The sequence below is a fragment of the Panthera leo genome, chromosome E1 (assembly GCF_018350215.1).
Source record: "Panthera leo isolate Ple1 chromosome E1, P.leo_Ple1_pat1.1, whole genome shotgun sequence".
NCBI lineage: Eukaryota > Metazoa > Chordata > Mammalia > Carnivora > Felidae > Panthera > Panthera leo.
This window is the reverse complement of record NC_056692.1, coordinates 46,377,700-46,400,460: the sequence shown is the minus strand read 5'-3', so window position 1 is coordinate 46,400,460 and position 22,761 is coordinate 46,377,700. Positions and strand designations below refer to the sequence as shown.

Below are 22,761 nucleotides of genomic sequence, written 5' to 3'. Positions count from 1 at the left end.
GTATTGGGGAGAAATGAGTGTCAGCAGAGTCATTGGAGCCTGTCTGCCTTCCAAGAGAATAGTGGGCCGTTAACAAAATAGGGTAATCAAGAGTAGAAGTTGATCTGAGGTAAAAGACGGAGGACATGACTTTGGGCAGGTGGTAGCTGAGTTCTGGTAGGAAATAGTGGAAGTGTCCAGTTGATCCAGAAAGAAGAGCTCAGGAAATGGGGGCCCTGGACTCTCCCCACGTAGGCTGAAGTTACGGAGATGGGTGTGTTCTCTGAGAGAACTCAGGGGAGCACCCGGAAATGTTCCTCCCTGTTGGGAGTAGAGAAAGAGGGCGCCAAGAGGGGGGGCCCAGAAATCAGGCTGTGCAGGGCCACAGAGGCTGAAGGGCGGGATACCCGAGGGGCGGGGCGAGCCACAGAGTGGGAAGTGGCAGTGGAGGGGCTGCCTCCGACTGCGTGGTCCGGGGCAGTGGGCACGTGGGATTGCCCAAATGGTCGAGAAGCGGCAGAAAGGGTGGGTGGGGCCGTTGGTGGTGCTGGATGGAGCCACGAAGGCCCGTAGCTCAGGAGGGGAGCGGAGTCGAGTCCACGTGTGGCCCAGTCCCGAGGGAGAGGGCATGAGGTCCCAGACAGGACGGAATGGAGAACGAAGGTGAAAGAGGTATTCGTGGAACGACGAAAATTCACATCTTTTGGAAATAAAAATGTCCTTAGGAACTTGGGCAAAAGGAAGGGTGTAAACATCTGTTTTGAGCCATTTCTGTCCCGGGTTAAAAAGGAGGATTCAATTAGCACAGCAGTAGCAATGAGTTGTCACATAACCTCACCCACGTTTCTCTGGGTGTGAAGACTGGGCCGTTTCGGGCTCGAGCTGGAGCCACTAGGAAATCGGGTCCCGTCCAGCGTTTGTTCCCTGGGGAGCAGTGAGGAGGTTTCTTCCTGCCCAAGTCAGTTCCTCCTCTGAGATCCTTGCCTTTACCTTGAGTTACACCTGTTTTCGTGCTTGTGAAGTAACCTCCTCTCCCACCCCCACCCCCTGCTTTTTTTTTCCTTCTGAAAGTAAAACAGCTTTATGAGATGGCTTTTATCCTTATCAGTCTCCATATAGATAGAGCGGTTTATTCTGGAGCAGTGTTTGTTTATAGCCTTATAGTTAGGCCAGGTTTCTGTTCACATGGCTGAATTGTTTGTTTACTTTTTTTTTTTTTTTAAAGCAAGAATCTTGCCTGATACACATTCTCGTTATTAAACAAAAACAACCACTTTTTCACGTTGGGCTTTCGTTGCACATTTTCAGATGACGCCGCTTGCTTTTATTTTGCTGGCTTTCCAAATATTTTTATCTTTAACCTTTCACGTTATGGGAAATTTCGAGCGTCGGTAGAAGGAATAGCCAAGCGACTCCCCACCAGTCCCACATTTGTCTGTAACAGTTACCAGCAGGCGGCCAGTTTTTGTTGTATCTGCCCTCCCCACTCCTCATGTGGGTTTTTTTTTTTCTGTAGTATTTTAAAGCAAATCTCAGATTCAAGCAATTCTTCAAGAAACAAACAAACAAATGGGGCGCCTGGGTGGCTCAGTCGGTTAAGCGTCCGACTTCAGCTCAGGTCACGATCTCGTGGTCCGCGAGTTCGAGCCCCGCGTCGGGCTCTGGGCTGATGGCTCAGAGCCTGGAGCCTGCTTCCGATTCTGTGTCTCCCTCTCTCTCTGCCCCTCCCCCGTTCATGCTCTGTCTCTCTCTGTCTCAAAAGTAAATAAACGTTAAAAACAAACAAACAAAAACCCTAGGGCCTAGGTCACTGCCGTCCCTCAGAAGCCAAGCAGCGCTTGCTCGCCTGTCAGAGCTGATGTAATTAATTAATGGTGGTGCTGTTACCTGGCCCACGACTCCACGCATGTTCCTCCCAGGGACCTTATTTTACCGAGTGGGTGGGAATGCTAAGCCGACCTTCCTCTCCTCTTAAGCCCAGAGAAAGCACAGATCCTCAACAGCCGCGTAGCTGTCCCACTGGTCAGCTCCCGCCGAGGGCCTGTGCCTTCACTGGACACTGAACCTGTCTGGTGCAGGACACGTTTGGGGACTTGAGGCCTCAGTGTCAGGTGACCCGTGGACGACCTCTCGAAAACCAGGAAAATCCGCAGCTGAAGGCAAGACCCTGAGAGTGAGCCGGTGCCCGTACGGCAAAGATAAGCCTGCGAACAGGACTCGAAATCCTGTCAGTCTCCGTGTCTCATTTCTGGTGAAAGTGCTAGAATCTGGCAGTGTCTCCTCTTCCTCTGTGTGTGTGTCTGTGACGCCTTGAAGCAGCTGAAACGGACAACAAAGATGCCTCCCGACTGCCGTGTTTTCTTTGGAATGTGGCATTCCTGCTTTTCCTGGCTTGTGTGGCGCCAGGGCTGTGTAGAAGTAGCGGGTTATAATTGCACCTTGACTTTTTTCGGTGGGGTGAACGGCGCGTGTCCGTATTTCCTGTCTCTTGCATCAGTCTGTTTGTACCGAGAAGCGATTAATGGGAACGATAAACGCAGGCTTACTAACTGAAAGTTCCTCCTGTTTCCTAAAATGTTTTTGGTTTAATGAATTGTTTGTTTGCCGCCCACAGACCACATGTTCTGTGCGGTCTGTGTGGCTTCTGTCACTGTGAACACCGTATGCTTTCATGTCAGAGCTGGGCTTGTAAAGCAGAGTCAACAGATGATAAGGCTTGAAAGCGTTTTCTTCATCTGAGAGTCCCAGGTGACTGGGGGAGTCAGGCAGCCGTCTGTCACCACATGCACAGCCGGTGGAGCCCGGAACCCTGTATCCAAAAATCCTGTCCCAATATTAGCCCTCCTTACCCCCAGCTTTGAAGTGGCGGACGGTGGGTCTGTGTAGCCCGTGGGGCTTTGGTTGCTGGGAACCCCCTCACGACTGAGCTGCCTCATGCCTGTGGACTTTAGCCCTGGTCGTGTCACTGTGTTCTCATGCCGCCATTGACCCCAAGGAACCAGGAGCGTCCTCTTGATTCGTGCCTGGGAGAATCAGGAGAGAGAGATAATGCTGTTTTTGACTACTGCAGATAGAAAATTGACTTTGGGAAAACCCTTTTTTTTCCAGTGTAAAAAGTACTGCCTGTTGTTATACAAGTTTTGGGAAATAAAAAAAAAAAAGAGGGGGTCATGTATACTTCCAACAAATATAATTCACAATTAGCATTTTCTGCCTTTCTGTTTTTTTCTGTGCATTGAAGATTTTCTCCCCAGTTGCATTAATACTCTATGTGTAATGTTATCTTTTCTCTTGAACATCATAATATAAAGATTTGTACCTTTTTTAAAAAATTTTATAAGGCCTTCTAGAAGCTTTGATTTTCTGCCAAGTGGCCAGTCCTTAACTGAGCAGAAATCAAGAGCCGGATGCTCAACTGACTGAGCCACCAGGTGCCTCCTATTTTGTGTTGCTTTCAAACTAGATTTTATAGAAATGGATCAAAGGGAATCAAGGGAAACAAGCCCTTGGAGGCTCTAAGATTGCCCTGTTGCTGCCCCAAAGGGGCATTCATTTACCATTCAACAAAATTCTCATCAACAGGAAAGTTTATTCTTAAGTCATCGTTTTGATTTTCCTAATGGGAGTACCTAGTACCACGCCAGATATCTGACAGGGTGATCATTTAGGTTTTAAAAGTCCTTGATATGTCAGATAGTGACGTGTGACCCATTGTCCACCATGGGTTGTGACTGGTTCTTCCTTCAATGTCCATCCCCCAAGTTATGTGCACATTTCTTTTAAAAAAATTTTTTTTTAATGTTTATTTTTGAGAGAGAGGAAGACCGAGTGTGAATGGGGGAGGGGCAGAGAGAAAGGAAGATCCAGAGTCCAAAGCAGGCTCCGGGCTCTGAGCTGTCAGCACAGAGCCAGACATGGAGCTCGAAATCACAAACCATGAGATCAGGACCTGAGCTGAAATTGGACTTAACCAACTGAGCCACTCAGGCACCACCCCCCCTTTTTTTTTTAATGTTTGTTTGTTTGTTTGTTTGTTTGTTTGTTTAGAGAGCTAGCAGGAGCAGAGGAGGGGCAGAGGGAGAGGGAGAGAGAGGAGGAAATCCCTAACAGGCTCCACACTGAGTGTGGAGTCTGACGTGGGGCTCGGTCTCAAGACTGTGCAAGATCATGACCTTAAGCTGAAATCAAGAGTCCAGTGCTTAACCAACTGAGCCACCCAGCTGCCCCTGTGTGCATGTTCCTTGACAGCAGTTTTCTTCTACTCTGTTCTCTATCCAGCCTCGGAGACCATCATAAGAGCCTACGTCTGTGTCTTTGGGTGTGTGTTTCCTAAAGTACCTTCACGTACATTATCTCATGTAGGTAAATTTAAGTTATTGGTGTCACTCGTGAGTGAGTCCTGGGGGCTCTCTCGGAATCCCGATATTTTAGAGTCTGTCTGACGATGCCTTTGTTGTTCTTTTGCACAGATCCGGTTCTGCAGGTTCCAACGCATGTGGAAGAGTAAGTCTTCTGATTTGCTTAAGCACTTCCCTTTAATTCATTTTCTAAACTAGTCAATTAATATTTAGGAAGCTAGCTGTTGGGAGTACATTATGTGCATAAAGGTAAAGTATAATGAGAGTGCTGGAGACAGGAAGTCTTACAGGTTCTATGATCAGGAAAGGGTGGTCAGCTGCTGGGGTGGGTGGCAGAGGCAGGGATATTAAAAAGTCTGATGAAAGTCAAGTTGAGTTTTGAGCTTAAGCTGCCAAAGTCCTGCCAGAGGGTTTAGATCTCTCCCTCTTCACTGTGTCGCACCATGGAGGGGAAACATGGACGTGACCTGCTTGTGCGTTATGGCCCCAGCAGGAGCTCACATGATGGGACATCCTAAGTACAGAAAAGATTCAGCAACAGGTTTCTGAGTGACTAGTCAGAGCGCAGACTTCAGAAGCTTAACGTGACCAAAGACCACGTTGTATCTGCTTCGTGAGGAGCCATGTACTGGACACCATCCATCTCCTTGGCAGGTCCTGTCCGATGTCAGGCTTTCAGAGTCTGCTTTTATTGCCTCCAGTTTAAAAATAAATGTTTGTTGAACACTGAAGGTAGATTTGTCCTACCTGTTTATGTACTGTTCCATGCTATTAAATATTGATTATTAAAGTTCTGTACACAATTGACTTGGAAACTGGAAAGCAGACTTACTGGGTCCTTTTCACTTATTTATCATCATCCAGGATGCTTTGACCAAAAGACAGTTTACTCTTCTGTGGTTTTTCGCTTTTTTTTTTTTTTGCAGGTTGCTTTTTTCTGCTCAAACATAGCCTGTCACCATAGGGATATTTTATTTGTGGCTAAAAGTGAAAGAGCCGTGGGTGGAATTGTCTTATACGCACACATCCTCCCCCTCCTCCCAATCATGGCTTTGCATGGCTTTGATATTTTGTTTTGTGCCCTGGGCTGTAATTTATTATTGATACTCATTGCTTAATCTCTAGGCCTGCCTTCCTCCCAGATCCCAATGATGGCAGCCTGTATACACTTGGGGGCAAGAATAATGAAGGCCTGACGGTGAGTGCATTTAGCTTCTTTGTGTTCTTCAGAGGTTCCAGACCAGTGGTCCTCAACTGTCGCACACCGAGATCACCTGAGAGCTTAAAAAAAATTCCCGGAGATCCTAATTCAGGAGGTCTGCTGTGAGACCTGGGCATCAATATCTTTTTTACAGCTTCCTAAATGAGCTTTTAACTGGCAGCCAGAATTCAGCAGCATTGATCTAGACCAGCAGGTTCTCAAGGCCCAGCCAACACGCTAGAGGGGTACGATACTCCCTTTAACAGCAGGGCTTGCTCCGACTAGTGATTTCAAATTGGGGGTGGAGGGTAGTTTGCAGCCCTGCCCACCTCCACCCGAGCAGACATCCCTTTACGAGGTAGGGGGGCAGGTGATGTTCCATTCCCAACTTTATCTGAGAATCTAGACCAGTGGTTCTCAACCTTAGGTACACATTGTAATAACCTGGAGAGCTCTAAACCAAACAAAAAAAGACTGAGTCTGAGTCCCAATCCCAAAAGCTTCCGTTTAATTGATCTAGGTCATCAGGAATTTTTAAAAGCTCCCTAGATAAGAGAATTTAGAAACAGGCCCACATAGACGGGCACCTGATTTCTGACAGAGGTGTGGCTGCAGTGCAGTGGGGAAGGGTGGTCTTTCAGTAAGTGGTGAGTCACCTGGGATATCCACGTGGAAAAAGAAGCTGAGCTCTTGCCTGACACCAGACACACACAACTCCGTTCCAGAGAGATTGCGTGTCTAAGTGTGAAACGTAAAAACAAAACTTTAAGAAAAAAAAAGAAAGTAATGGAACATCTGCACGACCTTAGAGTAGGAAAAAATTTCTTGGATGAGATAAACAAAACAAAACAGAACCCCCCCCCCCCCCCCACTAATGAGAAAGGAAAAAAAATAGATATATTGGACTATATTACAATTAAGAATTTTTCTTTGTTAAGAGACACCATTAAGAGAGGCAGGCCACAATGTACTTGAAGTACACATATGACTCCAACAAAAGATTCATAGAACTCTTGGACGCTGCTGGTGAAAGTGCAACTTGGTATATCCGGTTTGGAAACTGGCAAAATCTCTAAAGCCTTATGACCCAGTTAATCCTTCCTGGGTCAGCGTGTACCCACAGAAGTGTCTGTGTCTGTGTTCCCCAAAGGCAGGTACCAGATGTCCCACAGCATGATGCAGAATAACCAAAAAGTGAAAACTGTCCAAACAGCATCAATAGTGGACAGGATAAATAAATTATGGGATAGTGATACACCTTCAGTGGTCTCCACCAGTGAGGACCAACGGCCTGTGACACTACCCAGGAGCATGGATAAACCTCACCAACGGGAGGTTGGACAAAAGATGATAAACCAGAAAGGCTACACGCTGAATGATTCATTTATGTAAAGCTCAGAGACAGGAAAAACCAGCCTATGCTGTTTTGAAGTCAGGATAATGATGGCCCTGGGAGGGGATGATTGGAAGAGAAGGCGAGGGCTTTCGGAGCGCTGGAAATGTTTTGCTGCTTCATGTGGATGCTGGTTACATGGGCTGGTTCACTTTGCAAAACTTAGCTGAGCTGTGCACTCAGTGTGCTGTTTGTATGTTCTGCTTCGATAGGAAATATTTTTTCAAAAGCCTCCAAGTGACTCTGACGTGCAGCTAAGGCCGAGAAGCAGCGGTCTAGACTATAAGTGGCTGTGAACTCTGATTGGCATATTCTGACATTGTTTTATGAAGGCCTGTGACTGGAACAGATGGGAGGAGGGCAAACCTTGTGGAGAGGTGTGTGTGTGTCTCACCTCGAGCATCTCTCTCCACATTCCGGAGCCTGTTTCCGAAGCACTTTTTGCTAGACCCTGTGTGGGACTATCTGTAGAAGTTGTCTCCTGTTTCAGCAGCCCTCTGGGATACAGGTGTTATCCCATATAAGACGTGTGGAAACCTCACCCACAGAAGTGAAGGAATGTGCCCAAGGCCAAAGCTTCAAGTGTTGGAACCGGCCTTGAGCTCTAACCTCCAAAGGATGCTTTGACCACCACCCTTCACACCTTCCTGTGTTCCGGGAGCAGGAGCGAGGGGTGTGTTTCCCCCTTGGGCCAGGGAGTCCTGTAGAGCTGTTTAGCAGACGCTACAGGATTCCAGACTGGAAGCCTTGCGATGACTTTCTGATTCTCCAAAACACCTGACAAAAATCCAGTCAGTCACGACAGCCTCTCTCTGGCATTTGTCCTTTTCTAAGGCTTCATTTAAGTGTTGGGATAATGGGAAAATCCAAACGATTGATTATTTAAAGTTCTGTTTGTTAAAGCTAGAGAGAAATCTTTTTCTTTTTTGGAGAAAAAGATGACAGTGTGGTAGAAGCAGGCATATGTATAGAATAGTTTCAAGAACACAGAATGTTCCAAAAATAAAGTATACTGAAACGAATGTTAACCAGAAGAACCCCTCAGATGTCAGCTGTGTGGACTCAGAAGAGTCAGTTTTCTGATGAAATGCAGTTGAAACATGTGGATTCCTTTGAGTTTCTTTTCCTGGCGCCTACCATAATTTCTTTCTAATACTGAAAAAGGCTTAATTTTCTGTGTTTTGCAGTAGAGAATTATTTTCTGAAGCAAACATCAGAACTTCTTTTTCCACCCCAAGCTCCTGGGTCACCCACATAATGCTGACTTCTCCTTTCCCTTCAAGCTTCAGCTGGGTGCTGGGGTCGCTTCTCTTCAGAATGAATCTCTTGGCTCGCACACACTCTGAAAACATGTCATTCCACTCAGCCTCGCTGGCTCTGGGTCAGTTTTCCAAGACAAGAGAATTCTTTCTGTCCACCCCTCCCCCCGCCCCCCCCCCCCCCCCCCCCGCCCCAAATTTCAAAGATTCTGTCACTCTCCATATTTGTGTAAGTGTTTTCAGCAAAGGTTTGTGTCTTCCCCAGAAGTGCTCTGGACAAGACACTCTGAGGGGCTCCTGGAGGGGACCCGGCGGCTGGAGTCTTGTCCACAGTGGATATGGAAGCCTAGGGCATCTAGGCCCCCCTTGTTCTTGGGTTTCCAGTCAGGAAAACTCCCATCTACCATCAACACTGCTTCTCTCTTTTTCGCAGAATTGGGTAACAGAAAGACTACAGTAAAATTATAATAATTGCACAAGACTTGGTTAACTTATTTTTTCCTTTCCTTTTTTTTTTTTTTTTTTTTTTTTAAAGAAACTTCCCTTTACCATCCCAGAGCTCGTACAGGCATCCCCATGCCGAAGTTCAGATGGAATTCTCTACATGGGTAAGAGTTCCTGTTTTCAACACCGAAACTTTGATCTCTTTGGAAACGAGTCCCAGGTTCTGGGACAATGGTGTGTCTGAGAGAGAGGTGTGCAGTCAGTCCCCACCAACCCTTCTGGGAAAGGTCTTTCTTGCCTTGGTTGTGCTTGTTCACGCCAGGATCAGCTGACCAATTAAGGAAAGGTTCCCCCCACTTGGGAGCAGACTTGACACATTAATATGGTTACTCATTTAACAAGCTTTTTAGCTGCTGTGTTGACTTACCCCTGTGATTTAAAGATTGCAACATACCCAGAAGCAATTGGATGAAATTTAAAGTGAACACAAGACTCTGAGCCAAGAAAGGGAAGCCAGGTTCTGCCTATTAATTATAGGACTTTCTTAGTATTTCCTGCTATCAGAATATTGGATAAAACAGCACTTAACAGCTTGGCTAGATAAGCTGCCTTCATACCTATGGGGGTCACCTCTTTCAAAGCATCAGATCGCCTCTTTTCTTTTACCATGTTGCTGCCAAAATGTCAATAAAAATGCATTTGTAATACAAAGGAGAGCTGTGTTTATCTTGAAATCATAGTAGTAATAATATCCTGTATTTATACAGCAGCTTTCCTTCTGAGGAACTGAAAGTTCTTATTGCCTATTCATGCCTCGGGAGCTTTATGTGTGTTTCTGGGCATTAAGTGCAGGCTGGATTTTTAAGTTTTTGCCAGGGACGCTGGAGCTGTTGCTTTCTCGCACACCTTCAGAAAGAGGAAGTCCCAAGCCTTGAAATTCAGAGGAAGTGACCAACAGAGGCTTTCTTTCTTCCCTGGGCCTCGCTCTGGGCCCATCTGACCATCTGTGTCCCTGTTTTCTGTCTAGTCTTCTAGCTTTTGCCAGCAGCTCATCCCTTATGATGCATTTAGGATAGTGTGTTTCCATCATCTTCGTGTGGTACCCTCTTAAGTGGTTCATTAAACATATTTAAAATTGTGGCAATTGCCCCATCCATCATTAAAGAGGTAACTGAGTTACGCAGACTGTAATGGTTCTTGAAGTAAGGGTGCCATGCCAGATGGAAAGGGCTCATGGTCACAGCTGTTGGGTGATGTTTTCACTCTATCTGCAGATCTTTTTCATATTAAGATTTTGTTGTTGAGAACAGAAAGTTATCAACAAGTTTCACATATGTAGACTAGGCATATACATTACATCTGTTAGAACTAAGTGTAGCTTTAGCAAATTCTGACGACCTGTGATCTTCCTGACATCCCTGTACTCTGCTTCCACGTTTCCCTTGAAAGAGGAACCTCGGCCAATAAGTTAGGAAGATACAAGTGACCACGTAAGGCCATGCCTTACAAAACGGAAATGCACACATTACGGTGAATGCGTTGACTTTCAGATGAGAGGCCCACGCGACGGGCTCACTATCACCGGGATGATGTTCTGGTGTATGTTCCGTAGATCGTAGATGCATATGCTTTGAGATTCCCCAGGAGTGTTGTTTGGCTGTGCTGTCTGCCTGTTCATACCTTTTAATCAGCTGACCGAGGAGTAGGGTGTAGTGTGTGGCTGGCAAATAACTTGCTGGCTGGCGTCAGGGGCTGAGAAAAGTTCAGCCTCATTAGCACCAGGTTGCAACCGACTACTGCCCGGTCAGAGGTATCAGCTAATGAGAGAGATAAACAGTGACGGTAGATCCTCTTAACATGTGGGCTCGTTAGTAGGGATGCGGAGATCTATGAATAAGGGTTACCAGAGAGATGAACCCTTGGGTGCCTTTCTATATATAGATCCTAGTCTATGGGAAAAGGATTGTCCTTTATAGGCCAGGCTTTTCATATATATTTTTTAAGTTTATTTATTTTGAGAGGGAGAGCGAGCGGGGGAAGAGCAGAGAGAGAGGGAGAGAGAGAAAATCCCAAGCACGCCCCGTGCTGTCCGCACGCAGCCGGATCTCACGAACCGGAGCCAAAAGTCAAGACTCGGATGCTTAACCGATTGAGCCACCCAGCGCCCCCCACCCCCGCCCCGAGGCCTTTTTATATTTAAGGCCACTAATCAAAGCAATAAAATCTATGAGTTATTAGGTTAGTAGGTTTGAAGAAATTTTTAAACCATCATTAGGTTATTAAGTTATTATAAGACCCAGCGGCTCCACAAGTTTTATTATCTCATTTCCACTTACCTTGTCACCCTTGGAGCATCACGGGAATGTCTTCAACATCACAAGCACTTCAGGCCTCTCGGCACAGAGAACGTTTTGGCAGAGATACATTTTTTTCTCATATTGGATGAGCGTAAACCACAGCGTGTCCTCGTGACCTTTCAGGTAAAAAGCAGGACATTTGGTATGTTATTGATCTTCTGACCGGGGAGAAGCAGCAGACTTTGTCATCGGCCTTTGCAGACAGTCTCTGCCCATCAACCTCTCTGCTGTATCTCGGGCGAACAGGTAAGAAGGAACCTTTTATTACCTACCAGCTGCCTCTTTCCAAAAAAGAACCCGAAGTAGCCTTTGCCCGGGGCTTCATTCTCTAGAAGGTCTCCAGATCTGTTTTCTCCAAATGCGGATTTTTCCACATTGTTCCCCTTTAGAAGACCCCACAATGGCTCCCCATTGCCTGAGGGATTAGCCCAAACCACCGCAGCCTGCAAAGCCTCCACTGACTTCCCCTTTTGTCCCCTGCCTGCCTTGGCTGTGTTTCCCTCGCTCAAACATTTCCCAAGCAGTTCCCAGAAGAAGCAGTGCTATTTTTAAAGATGTTCAGTAGCGGGTCCCTCTCCGCCAGGTATGCACATTTTTGCCCTGATTTGATCTTGACCTTGAGGCCTTTTTTTGCAGTGAAAATCTTTTCCAGCTCAGCTGGGGCATCGGTTCTGAACCCTCTGTATTTTCTCTGTATTCACTTGAAAACTGAATGGTTTCTTCTTCAGCTTCTCTGTCCTGCATTATATTCAAGAAACTACTCGGGGTGCCCGGGGTCGGGTTACCTCCACCAGATCCACAAAGTTCCCAAGGTGCTTTCTTGCACTTTTCCAAGTGACTGCAAGCACTGGTCTTCCTAATAGTGTGACCACTGTGTAACCTGGGCCATCCCTTTGCAGCTTCCGGTAGCATTTCCTTACTGCTCTTTCAGTCTCCACGGTGACCTGCCAGCCTCCAGCTGCCACCTTGTCCCGGTCAATGCTACATGCTTCGTTTTTTTTGTTATGGCCCTACCCCACTTCTAGGTACCCTTCTCTAGGATCAGCTATCTATTGCTGTATAACAAAGTACCCCATAACAGGTGGTTTAAAAAAAAAAAAAAACCATGATAAAAAAAAAAGTGATGTGCAATTAAAAAAAGAAAACAAAACACCAACACCACCATGATATTGATTCGGTGAGTCATGAGTTCAAGGGTGCAGTGTGACTGGCTTATTCCCGCCCCACATGCCATCGGCCGGGTTCACTCGTGTCTGGGACTTCAGTTCTCATCTACGTGGCCTTTCTCTTTCTACATGGATGGCCTGGACATTTTACACACAATTTAGAGAGGATGTGTCTGTAGTAATTTATTTATCTTAAAGCGTATTTATGTATTTTGAGAGAGGGTGGGAGAGAGAATCCCAACCAGCATGGAGCCCTACGTGGAGCTCGATCTCACGAAACCGTGAGATCGAGACCTGAGCTGAAACCAGGAGTCGAGCACTTAACCGACTGAGCCACCCAGGCGCCCCTTGTCTGCTGTAGTTTAGATACGGGCAGCACCTCAGCGGGAGCCGTGGCCCCTCCAGGTAACAGGCTGGTGTGTGTTCTCCAGAGTATACAATCACCATGTACGACACCAAAACCCGCGAGCTCCGGTGGAATGCCACCTACTTCGACTACGCGGCCTCACTGCCGGAGGACGACGGGGACTACAGTAAGTGCTCCCTGGCGGCTGTGCGAGGTTGGCTGGGTATTTGTGACCCATGAGGAAGCAGTCTCTCCTGGACGCTGGGTTTTCTCTTAAGGCACTCTCGATCGCCAGCTTCTGGGCTTCTGGTAAATAATTTGACAGTGTTGAAGGCCGGGGCCGGGGTGAGAAGTGTGGAGGGAAACCTCAGTGCAACAGGTGGGGAGTTTAGCCTGAGAGGAGGGAGGGGTGCGCTTTGGAGAGTCCCTCCGTGTCACAGAAGGAATGCACCAGAAGCCCATGGGAGGCAGAATTAAGCGTCAGCTGTGACATCGACAGCCCACCCCGTTTCTCTCGCAAACACTCCCCCAGCTCAAGTGGACGCTAAAAAAAGGTTTTGCCATCTGAACACCGATACCTGAAAGTCTGCCAGAAATCTCCTCTGTGGGCAGACGTGGGCAGTGTCGGTGGTCAGCTTTGACTTTCAGCCTGATCAGTCCGTTCAAAATGATTGCTCTACAATATCAGAACCATAGGCCCCTCCTCTGGCTCTTTTCTCCTCCATATTTACTCTCACTAATTGAACAGAGTGCTGAAGAATCTCCCCCAAGTAAATAGCCTTCCAGGGAGTGATCCTCTTTTATGTTTAAAGAGCAGGCAGCTCTCACTGTCTGCATCGTGTCATAGAGCCTGCACGGGTTCATTGGAAACCAGCGAAATTGTCGGGAGGATATCTGAGAATACTCCAGAAGTCTTGTTTCCTCTAGCTGAGTGACTGCCACTTGCCAGGAGAGAGAGAGGATGTGGTCACAAGGTGGGGTGAGACCGCATGCTTTGTTTATTTGATCTGTACAGAGATGTCCCACTTTGTGTCCAACGGCGATGGGCTGGTGGTGACCGTAGACAGTGAATCTGGCGACGTCCTGTGGATCCAAAACTACGCTTCCCCTGTGGTGGCCTTTTATGTCTGGCAGCGGGAGGGTCTGCGGAAGGTGATGCACATCAACGTCGCAGTGGAGACGCTGCGCTATCTGACCTTCATGTCTGGGGAGGTGGGCCGCATCACCAAGTGGAAGTACCCGTTCCCCAAGGAGACGGAGGCCAAGAGCAAGCTGACGTGAGTCTGGGTTAACTCGGGGGCAGAAGAGGGCAGCTGCGACCCAGACGTCCCAGTCCTGCTGTAGCGTAGCGTGCCAGGGCTCGAGGCACACATCTCTGAAGCCGTGGGGTGTATAAAGAGCCAAGACGGGCTTACTCAGAAAGCTCATAATACGTATAAGAACCGGGGCATCCCTTGATGCTTCAGAACTTTTGAATATTAAATAAATTAAAATCATGAGCAGGGATAAGAAAGACACTGCCAGTATATAGCTACAGTACAATTTGGATATGTCTCAGCTGGCGGGAACACGGGAGGTGTATTTGTTTTTTAACTGTGGTTTCTGGATTTTTGCTGTTATGGAAACATTGTAAAAATCGGGAAGAGTGTTACGGTGTGTACGTCTAAGATGCCCCAGGCTTGTGTTCGCCATCCCTGCCTGTTAACAACCTGAAACAAGGTCCCTTGGACTCACTGCCTCCCAGTCCCCACCTTACAGAGCTGCAGAAAAGAGCAAAGGGGACTGGAAAGTGTTCTCTGAGTTGTACACCTTTGAAACGTAAAATATTTGTTGAGAGAAGTTTCAAGAATTCAGTGGACGACCAACCCCAAAGTGGCTGTTGACAGAAACCAGAAGGGTCTGGAGGTGCCACCCCGACACCTTCACGCCGACACCACAGCCAAAGCCCAAGCCCACCCACCCCGGGGAATGGAAGTCTTACCCGGTTGGAACTTTCCGTGTATCCCTTGGCTCTAGCCATCCTGATTAGAGCAGTTGACTGTCTCTTAGGGCTTCTGTAGAACCTCTAGACTCCTTGAGAATCTGGAGAGAGAATGGCAGCTTGGTTGCTGGAGCGTGCTGTGGCCGGGACCATCTTATCTTAGAGGCTTTGCGACGGTTGCAAACATTCGGTCCTTCCCGGATGATCACCGCACATGGTTCTTTCTGCGGACATCGTGGGCATGCCGTAGTGTGGCCCTGCCATTTGCAGAGGAGGAAACCCAGGCTTGCACTTAGGTGACTTGTGCACATCTTTGTTTGTAGGCAGTGAGTGACAGCGGGGGCCTGCAGTCCGGGTTCCCAGGACAGTAGCTCGGCCTTTACATCCCCACCGCTCGGAAGGCTAGGGGTTAATCTGGTTATTCTTCTGAGTGGCATTTGGGGCTGGGATACTTCTCTCCAGAAAGGCCCCTTTTGCGGGATGCAGGAATTAAATGGCTGTGGAATGTGTGTGTCTGTTTGTCTCCTAGGCCCACCCTGTATGTCGGGAAATACTCTACCAGCCTGTATGCCTCCCCCTCCATGGTGCACGAGGGGGTCGCCGTTGTGGTAAGTCTACTTTGGGGGGCTCACAGATGCAGCCTCCTCCTAACTGCTCCTGTTCCATTTAGCAAAGATGACTCTGAGTTATAAGTGGACATCCTGTGGGTAAAGCATCAAGACACAGGTCTCAAATCCTCAGAGACAATCCCTGCCCGTACCGCGTTCTACTTTGTGAGGAAAGATGCGTGACAAGAGCCCTGGTCGTGCCACTTTGCTTTCATGTTCAAGTCTAGAGTCCCCAGGCTGGTGTTCACGCCTTCCTCAGTCCAGTCACGCAGGGCCCTTCGGCCACACTGCTGGCGTCTCTGGGAGAGTCGGATGGTCCATCTTCTCCCCGTTTCCAGAAGTTTCCTGTTCGCCTTTCTCCACCTTTGTTCAGGCGGCGCCTCGCGCTTCAAACGCTCTCCTTTCCTTTCTCCTGTCCGAAGCCTTCCCAACCTTTTGTGACCTGTCGAGGTCTCCTCAGACCTCGCCGGCCTCTTCAGACTGCTCTGTCTCTGCACGTTCGAGGCGTGATGATCGTGGCCGCTGGTCGGGTCCTTCCAGCACTGGAGCTGTCTGGTCGGCATCTCTTGTCTTCTCGGTTAGACTGTCGGCCGCTCCTGTGAGCAGGGCAGCGCCTGCACCCGGCTCCTGGCTGGAACTTGTTCTACCCTGGTCAGTGTCAGCCTGCGGACTCCTTCACTTCCCTCTGCTCCTCACAGGAGCCTCTGGGAATTCCACACGCCTTCTGCCTGGTTCCCAGACCTAAGAATTTAAAAAGATGGCCACGATATAGGGCGCCTGAGTAGCTCGGTCAGTTAAACGTCTGGCTTCGGCTCAGGTCATGATCTCATGGTTTGGGAGTTGGAGCCCTGTGTCAGGCTCTGTGCTGACAGCTCAGAGCCTGGAGCCTGCTTCGGATTCTGTGTCTCCGTCTCTCTCTGCCCCTCCCCCGCGCACACTCAGTCTCTCCAAAAAATAAACATTGAAAAAAAAAAAAAAAAAAAGACGTCCGTGATAAAGATGTCAACACGGCCTTGTCACATGTCGAAGGAGGGGCCTCTGCCGTCTTAGGGCCTTTGTGTCTTGTTCCGACTGTCCTGGACCAGCCCCACACAGAAATCCCTTCCCTGGAGGGTGGCCGTCCCTTGGGTGCTCGTCCGCAAGGGCTGCCACAGGCCTCACTCCTGTTCTGTCTTCACAGCCCCGGGGCAGCACACTTCCTTTGCTGGAAGGCCCCCAGACTGACGGGGTCACCATTGGGGACAAAGGGGAGTGTGTGATCACGCCCAGCACAGACCTAAAGTTTGACCCTGGGCTCAAAGGGAAGAGCAAGCTCAACTACTTGAGGAACTACTGGCTTCTGATAGGTAAGAGTGGGTCTCTCGGCTCCTCAGGCAATGGCGTGCTGCCCCCTGGTGGACAAAAGCCCTCCGTGCTAGTTACTGTGGTTAATGCGCTGTGCTCAGTTCAGGTCCAAATTAGTCTTTTCAGACCTGGGAACAGTTTTACCCCCAAGGAAAATAAATAGAGTAGCTGTGTTACCAAGTCACTTCTCAAAAATTGCTTAATGTTACAGAACTCAAGTACCGACTAACATAAAATTCGTGCAGTTATCTGGCACGCTGAACGTCTTCCATGTCGGGCATTGGCAGTAAGCACTTTAGAACCCGTCTCCTTATTTCTCACAGCGGCCCCTTGTGAGGTAGACCCTCTTGGCATTTCCACTTATGGGGAACCAGGGCAGCTCCTATGGAAGAATTCCCTTGGGGTTGGTGTGGGAGCCAGGGCTGGGGGAGGAGAGGGTTGGAGACCCGGGAAGGATTGGGTGGGGTGAGGAGTCTGGTTCAAGGCTAGACTTGAGTCAGGGAGCCACGGCACAAGTCCCTGGTGTGTGGGGGGGGGGGTGGGGATGGGGGTGGGGAGGTGGTCCCTTTTCCTTTCTCTTCCATTTGTTGCTGTCCTTGCTAACGGCCCTTGGGTTGAATTGGGGGTCCTGTGAGCCACAGAGATAAGTTGAGATGACACCCGAAGGCAGTGAGTGTGACAGATGAAGGCAGTCACGTGAGAGGAGCTGTGTCTCTGGCAAGTGTCCCAAGCAATTAGAGCAGGACAGCGTTTTCTTGGATCTGATTTGCCTTCCTGTGCCCTGTCTCCCCCAAATCTGCTGACTGTCAGCCCCAGAGGTGGTGAGAGGTGAGGATGTAGCCTTGTGGGAGGAGAGAGGAGGCGGGGGGTGCCAGAGCACACGGGTTGATGAGGTCCCCCCACCTACCCCCACTACCCCTTTCTCTCCCCCCGCCCCCCTACTAGCAGCTGACTGGAATGGAGGAGAGAGAGGGCAGTGCCAGAGGCACAGGGAAGGCACATAGAGTGGCGTGGAGGCGTGTGGGCCCAGGAGGCCGCAGGATCTGTCCCGCAGCGGCATCCGGACGGGGGTGTGTAACTGGGTGTTGCAGACAGGAGCCTGAGCGTCCTGGAGTCCCGATCGCTCCCTTCGTGGTTGTCCCGGTCCTGTTCTTCTTTGTTCTTCCTGACTCCCTGTAGCCACTTTCTTCTGGTTATTTTTACAGAATAATGGGCAAAGGAGATAACAAAGTAATTCTACCTTTTTTTTGAACAAAAGTAGTTTCAAGAGCATGTGTGAGTGGACCCAGGTGAAAAAAAAAAATAGCTGATGAGTGGAGGCTATTAAAATCACAAGGTCACTTAGTTTTATGTACCAGTTAAGGGATACATAAATTGCCCACCAGTGGTCACGAAGTGAACAAACTGTTGGAAACTAAGGAAATGTGTATGTAAGAGTATAAAAAACATGGGGAGAAAGTCTTCATGGCTAGGTTGCAAAAAGATACCCTTTTTAAAAAAAAAATTTTTTTTTTTAATGTTTATTTTTGAGAGAGAGACGGAACATGAGTGGGGGAGGGGCAGAGAGAGAGGGAGACACAGAATCCGAAGCAGGCTCCAGGCTCTGAGCTGTCAACACAGAGCCCGATGCAGGGCTCGAACCCACAAACTGTGAGATCATGACCCGAGCTGAAGTCAGACGCTTAACTGAGCCACCCAGGCGCCGCAGAAAGATACCCTTTTAAGATGTAAAGGTTGTCCAAGTAAGACAACTGAGAAACTCAACAAAGTATAAAGAAGTAATTAGGGGATCCTCTCACACCTCTGAAGTCCCCTTGAGGAGCTCCAGAGCCAGTCATTTTTAAATAAGGCAGTGGAACGACTTGACCATCTCCGCATAGACTCAGGGCCACAGGTACAATAACATGCGCTCTTTTACGTCCCGCCTTGTCCTTTGATTTGGTGTTTGTGGAGGACATTAAGGATCGTCCCTCTTTCCCACTGGTCTGGAAAATAAACTGAGTCCATTCACCTTGAGTGGCACAGCCTTAGGGTTTCCCCCGAGCAGTGGCCCTAACCCGGACTGCCCTTGGCTTCTCCTGGGGGCTCTGTCACAGAAGCACGTGTGACCCCTGCAGATCCCAATTCAGTAGGTCTGGGGCAGGGCCTGTGCTTTTTGCTCTGGAGCCCAGACATGGTGATGGGGACAGATAAACCACTAAGACCAGGTACTGTTTGTACACGTTTGAGGATCTCATGATTGGCCTTGTGGAGCCGCTGGTTCGGAGTGTGCAGAATGAGATTCCTAAAGGCCCAGACTCGGGAGAAACCTGTTCAGGAGAAGTAGCCCTGGAGGAAGCGGGCTGCGGGCTAATCAGGGCTGCAGTGGTCTGTTGTGGGGGGCGTTGCAGGGTTGGGGGAGGCCCCCGCAGCACAAGGCGGCACGTGGAAGGCACCCTGCTTTCCCCTAGAGCGAAGGTTTCTCATTAGTGAACCTCAGAGGCACCGGGAGAAACTCACATTCAGATCCCCGGGCCCCATCAGCAAGTCTGATCTCAGGGCTGAGGTAGGTGGACCCCACCTGAGGACACCCTGCTTCACGGCAAAGCATGTCTCACGGTCCTCACCTGGCGATGGTTTAAAACAAAACAAGGTTTCCCTTAAAGAGCAGTCTTCTCTTGTAGATAGAGAACTGACCTAAAGATAAAGGTTTTTTCCAGATCAAGGAATGTACACAGCTTGGACTAGTTCTTGCTTATTTTTGTCTTGGAAATACAGATCATAAAATCTTTGATAGGTTTGAGAGAACAGTGGAGGGATCCATAGGGTGAGACCCGAATCACAGTGAAAGAACAAAAAAGAAAGTATGTCAGGGGGCTGACAGCCCAGCGTGAGAGTGAACTGGTTCTTCTGGGTAGTTAGTACAGGAGTCATTTAATGTTAGAGCTAAACAGACTTTCCTGCCAGATCAAGTCCCAGTTGCTTATTTTATATTCAACTTTGTCTCTCTTACAGTGAAATGCACACAGTAGGCGCTCATTCAGTGTGTAACATGTACTAGATAGTGTGGAGAACAGGGAGTGGGCGCTGAGAGAGCCGTGACCCTCTGCTCCCCAGCAAATCCATCGTGTTTCTCTTTTATGCATAATTCACCACTTCCCAGGATGGAAGTATGCATGCAGATCATCGGAATAGAACTCCGCCTGAGCAATTTAAATATCAAGGGGGGAACGTGAGACGCTTAGTAGAGGGATATTACAAGGTAACTGGGGAGAACTGCGTGAATTTTTAATGAAGCTTCATGATGCTTGGGCAGCATACAGCCTAAAGTAGGAATTACCCACACAAGTCTTACTCTGAACACGTCTCGAAGGTCCTGATTCTTCTCATGACAAGGACACTTCTTTGTCCCTCATTATGAGATTCAGAATACTGTATACGTGCCACCGAGTAATCAAATTTCTGTCTCGATGAGATTTTTCTGGTAATTGCCTGTCGTTTTCTCTCACTTTACAAATGTGGGTGTTTGCGCTGTGGGCCCCTCAGCGGGGAGCCACTGTAGGCTAAGCTTAGCATGGGGGGCTTTCACCGTGTGGGGGGGCTGCTCTCATGGAAGGCTTGTTTCCTCTCATAGGACACCATGAAACCCCCCTGTCTGCGTCTACCAAGATGCTGGAGAGATTCCCCAATAATCTGCCCAAACATCGAGAAAATGTGATTCCTGCCGATTCAGAGAAGAAGAGCTTTGAGGAAGTGAGTGGGGGCGTAAACAGTTAGTTCCTGGCTCCTCATGTGAGGTGTTGGGGGCTAAGGCATTTGCCCTTGGCTTTAGAGCTTACGGTGAACTCGGGAGGGGAGAGGGATGCTCGGGAATCCGTAGCACGCATCACCCCATGACAGACTGCTGGGGGGTTGGTGCTAAGGGCTTAGTGACGGCTGTAAGAAGGGTGGAGGGATGGGGGGGGGGGGTCTGGCTCGGTGGGAGAGAGGCAGAGGGCACTGGAGGGAAGAGAGCAGCAGAGATGAGGGCCTGGAGGTGGGACTGACCTTGCCTGGGCACCTCTGGGGCCGATACCTACTCCGAGGCCACCGGGGGGGAGTCGTGAGAAGTGGGGCCGTGTCCTACAGAGGAACCATGTTACCAAGGTTCTCTGGCACGTGGCAGTGGAGCAAAGGGTTGATGAAAAGAGGACGTGGGAGACCTGAAGCTTCACGAAGCCAGGAGTGGCCCTTTGGAAGCAGCCTGCGTGGCTGCTCGGTCTGGTGGGGACCCAGGGTGCCCACGGGATGGAGCTTTGGGCAGTGGGGAGGCCCACCCAAGCGGTAGCTGCCATGAGCCTCTGACCTGGGCTGCCCTCCTGCAGCCCTGGGGAGGCAGGGTGCCAGTCAGGGTCTCAGCTGGACACCAGCGGCCACTCAGATTAGGACGATCGGAGGGCAGTGTAATGAAGAGATTGTTCACACAGATGTGGACAGTCCCAGGGCTTCTCTTAGCATCCTTTAGCCCAAAGTTGGGGGGAGGGAGTGGAAAGGGCCCCAGGCCAGGAGCCTAGAGGTTCAGTTGACATGTTCAGCAACCCCACGGAACTGGACCTCATTCTCCTTCCTCTGGCCCATCTGCTGGTGTCCCAGTCAGAAGCCAGGGGGCTGGGAGACCACTGCTATGCCCGTAGGTGGCACAGAGCAGGTGGAGAAGGCAGGAGGGTGGCTCTGCAGGCAGGCGTCCAGCATGGCCAGTGAGGTGGGGGCGGGTCCGAAGGTCCATTTGGACTTGACGAGTCTTGGCATCCTTGCCATGGAGACCCCAGGCCCGAGAAGGGGCCTGAGAAGGGACAAGGTCCAAGGAAGACGAGAGGGGCTGGCTTGCGGGGGGACCACGATCACGGCAAGTTCACTGTAGGGGTCCAGATTTTATCCAGAGAGAAAGGAAGGAAAAGCATGTGCCTGTTGAAGATTCTAGAGCAAGATATCTTGAGTTGCCTGTTACTCTAGAGGTAGCCAGTTGGGAAAATACATGGAGTCCTAGGACAGTGATTTTGGAAAGCATTGGTGCCCTAAAGTCTCCATCTGATTTTGATCTTATCAAAGTGACTCCTATCCATCCTGGAACGCTTAGAAAATAAAAGTATAGAGAAGAAAGAGGACAGTACCCTTAATGTAACACCCAGAGGTAGCCACAGTTAGGATTTTAATAATCATCCAAACTTGAACAGAGTTTTCTAAAACTCCATTAAAATACTCTGAAGTACATCGATATGGCAGTAAGGCACCTTCTTTAACAAACGCGTTTGAACAGAATCTAACCAAAGGAGGGTTGCTCCTGGTCACGTGCTCAGCAGACATTCCTGAGCTGCCGGCTCCACACCAGCCGTCCCACCCAGTCCCATGCACTGTAGGGGTGGGGCAGCTGCTGGGAGAGAGCCCTAGGCAGGAATCGGACGGGAGAGGTGGGTGCGTGGGGTCGGTGTTGGGGGGGATGCCAAACCCTCTGCACTTGCCCAGAGGCCGTGCAGTCACTTCATTGGACAAGCGGTAATGGCACTCCTGGAACCCTGGATGTTCGAGAATGAATCGACGTGTTCTATAAACTGTTCTTGAAGTCCTAGAGCCTCCAAGAAGTTCAGACGGAAGGTCCACTTTTATCTGATTTCATTCTGGGCTTCCCAAGTAAAAGTTTTTTTAACAAAAGATTCTGATGTTTTTCTGAAACTTTGAAACAGAGTGGAATACTCGAGAAAATGATTTTGTTTTTGGAGTTGCACCAAAAGTTTATAAGCCACAGAAGCAAGCTGCTTCATTACTCTTCAGCCGCGTGTGTGAGCACACACATTGTTTTCCTTTTTATTTTTTAAATTTATTTATTTATTTTGAGAGAAAGGGCACATGTGTGCACACGAGTGGAAGAGGGGCAGAGAGTCGGGGAGAGAGAGAATCCCAAGCAGGCTCTGCACCGTCAGTGTGGAGTCTGACACTGGGCTCGATCCCACAAACTGAGGTCATGACTTGAGCCAAAATCAAGAGTCTGACGCTTAATCCACTGAGCCACCTTTTTAATGTGACATGGTATTAATGACCACCAACATTTTTACCAGACTTTGTTACAGATGATTTCAGAGTTTTCCCAGTTACCAAATCTACCATCAAAGGAGGAGGTCTCTGCCTTCAGTAAGGCTTTTCAAAAGAATATGGGATCTGAAGCCATTTCCCAAAGTACTGCTGTTAGAACTGTTTCTCAGTACTGATACAATCGCTACAATAAAGCATGGCCTCTCAGGGCAGTCACTTTGATAAAGGCAGCGATTGTTTGGCTTTGTGATCTTTGATGAGCTTTAAAAAAAACACATTT

The 22,761-nt window shown here is 49.0% G+C and overlaps 1 protein-coding gene across 3 annotated transcripts in view; it reads left to right on the top strand.

Moving 5' to 3' along the window:
• The window catches only part of ERN1 (endoplasmic reticulum to nucleus signaling 1), an 82,359-nt gene that overhangs the window by 40,829 nt on the left and 18,769 nt on the right, over nt 1–22,761 (top strand). For all 3 annotated transcript variants that reach the window (XM_042916812.1, XM_042916811.1, XM_042916810.1), the window contains exons 3-11: nt 4,449–4,482; nt 5,463–5,535; nt 8,726–8,798; nt 11,115–11,237; nt 12,589–12,690; nt 13,519–13,780; nt 15,014–15,092; nt 16,273–16,438; nt 20,050–20,168. In XM_042916812.1, coding sequence (XP_042772746.1) covers nt 4,449–4,482; nt 5,463–5,535; nt 8,726–8,798; nt 11,115–11,237; nt 12,589–12,690; nt 13,519–13,780; nt 15,014–15,092; nt 16,273–16,438; nt 20,050–20,168 — 1,031 coding nt within the window. The remainder of the gene's footprint in view (nt 1–4,448; nt 4,483–5,462; nt 5,536–8,725; nt 8,799–11,114; nt 11,238–12,588; nt 12,691–13,518; nt 13,781–15,013; nt 15,093–16,272; nt 16,439–20,049; nt 20,169–22,761) is intronic.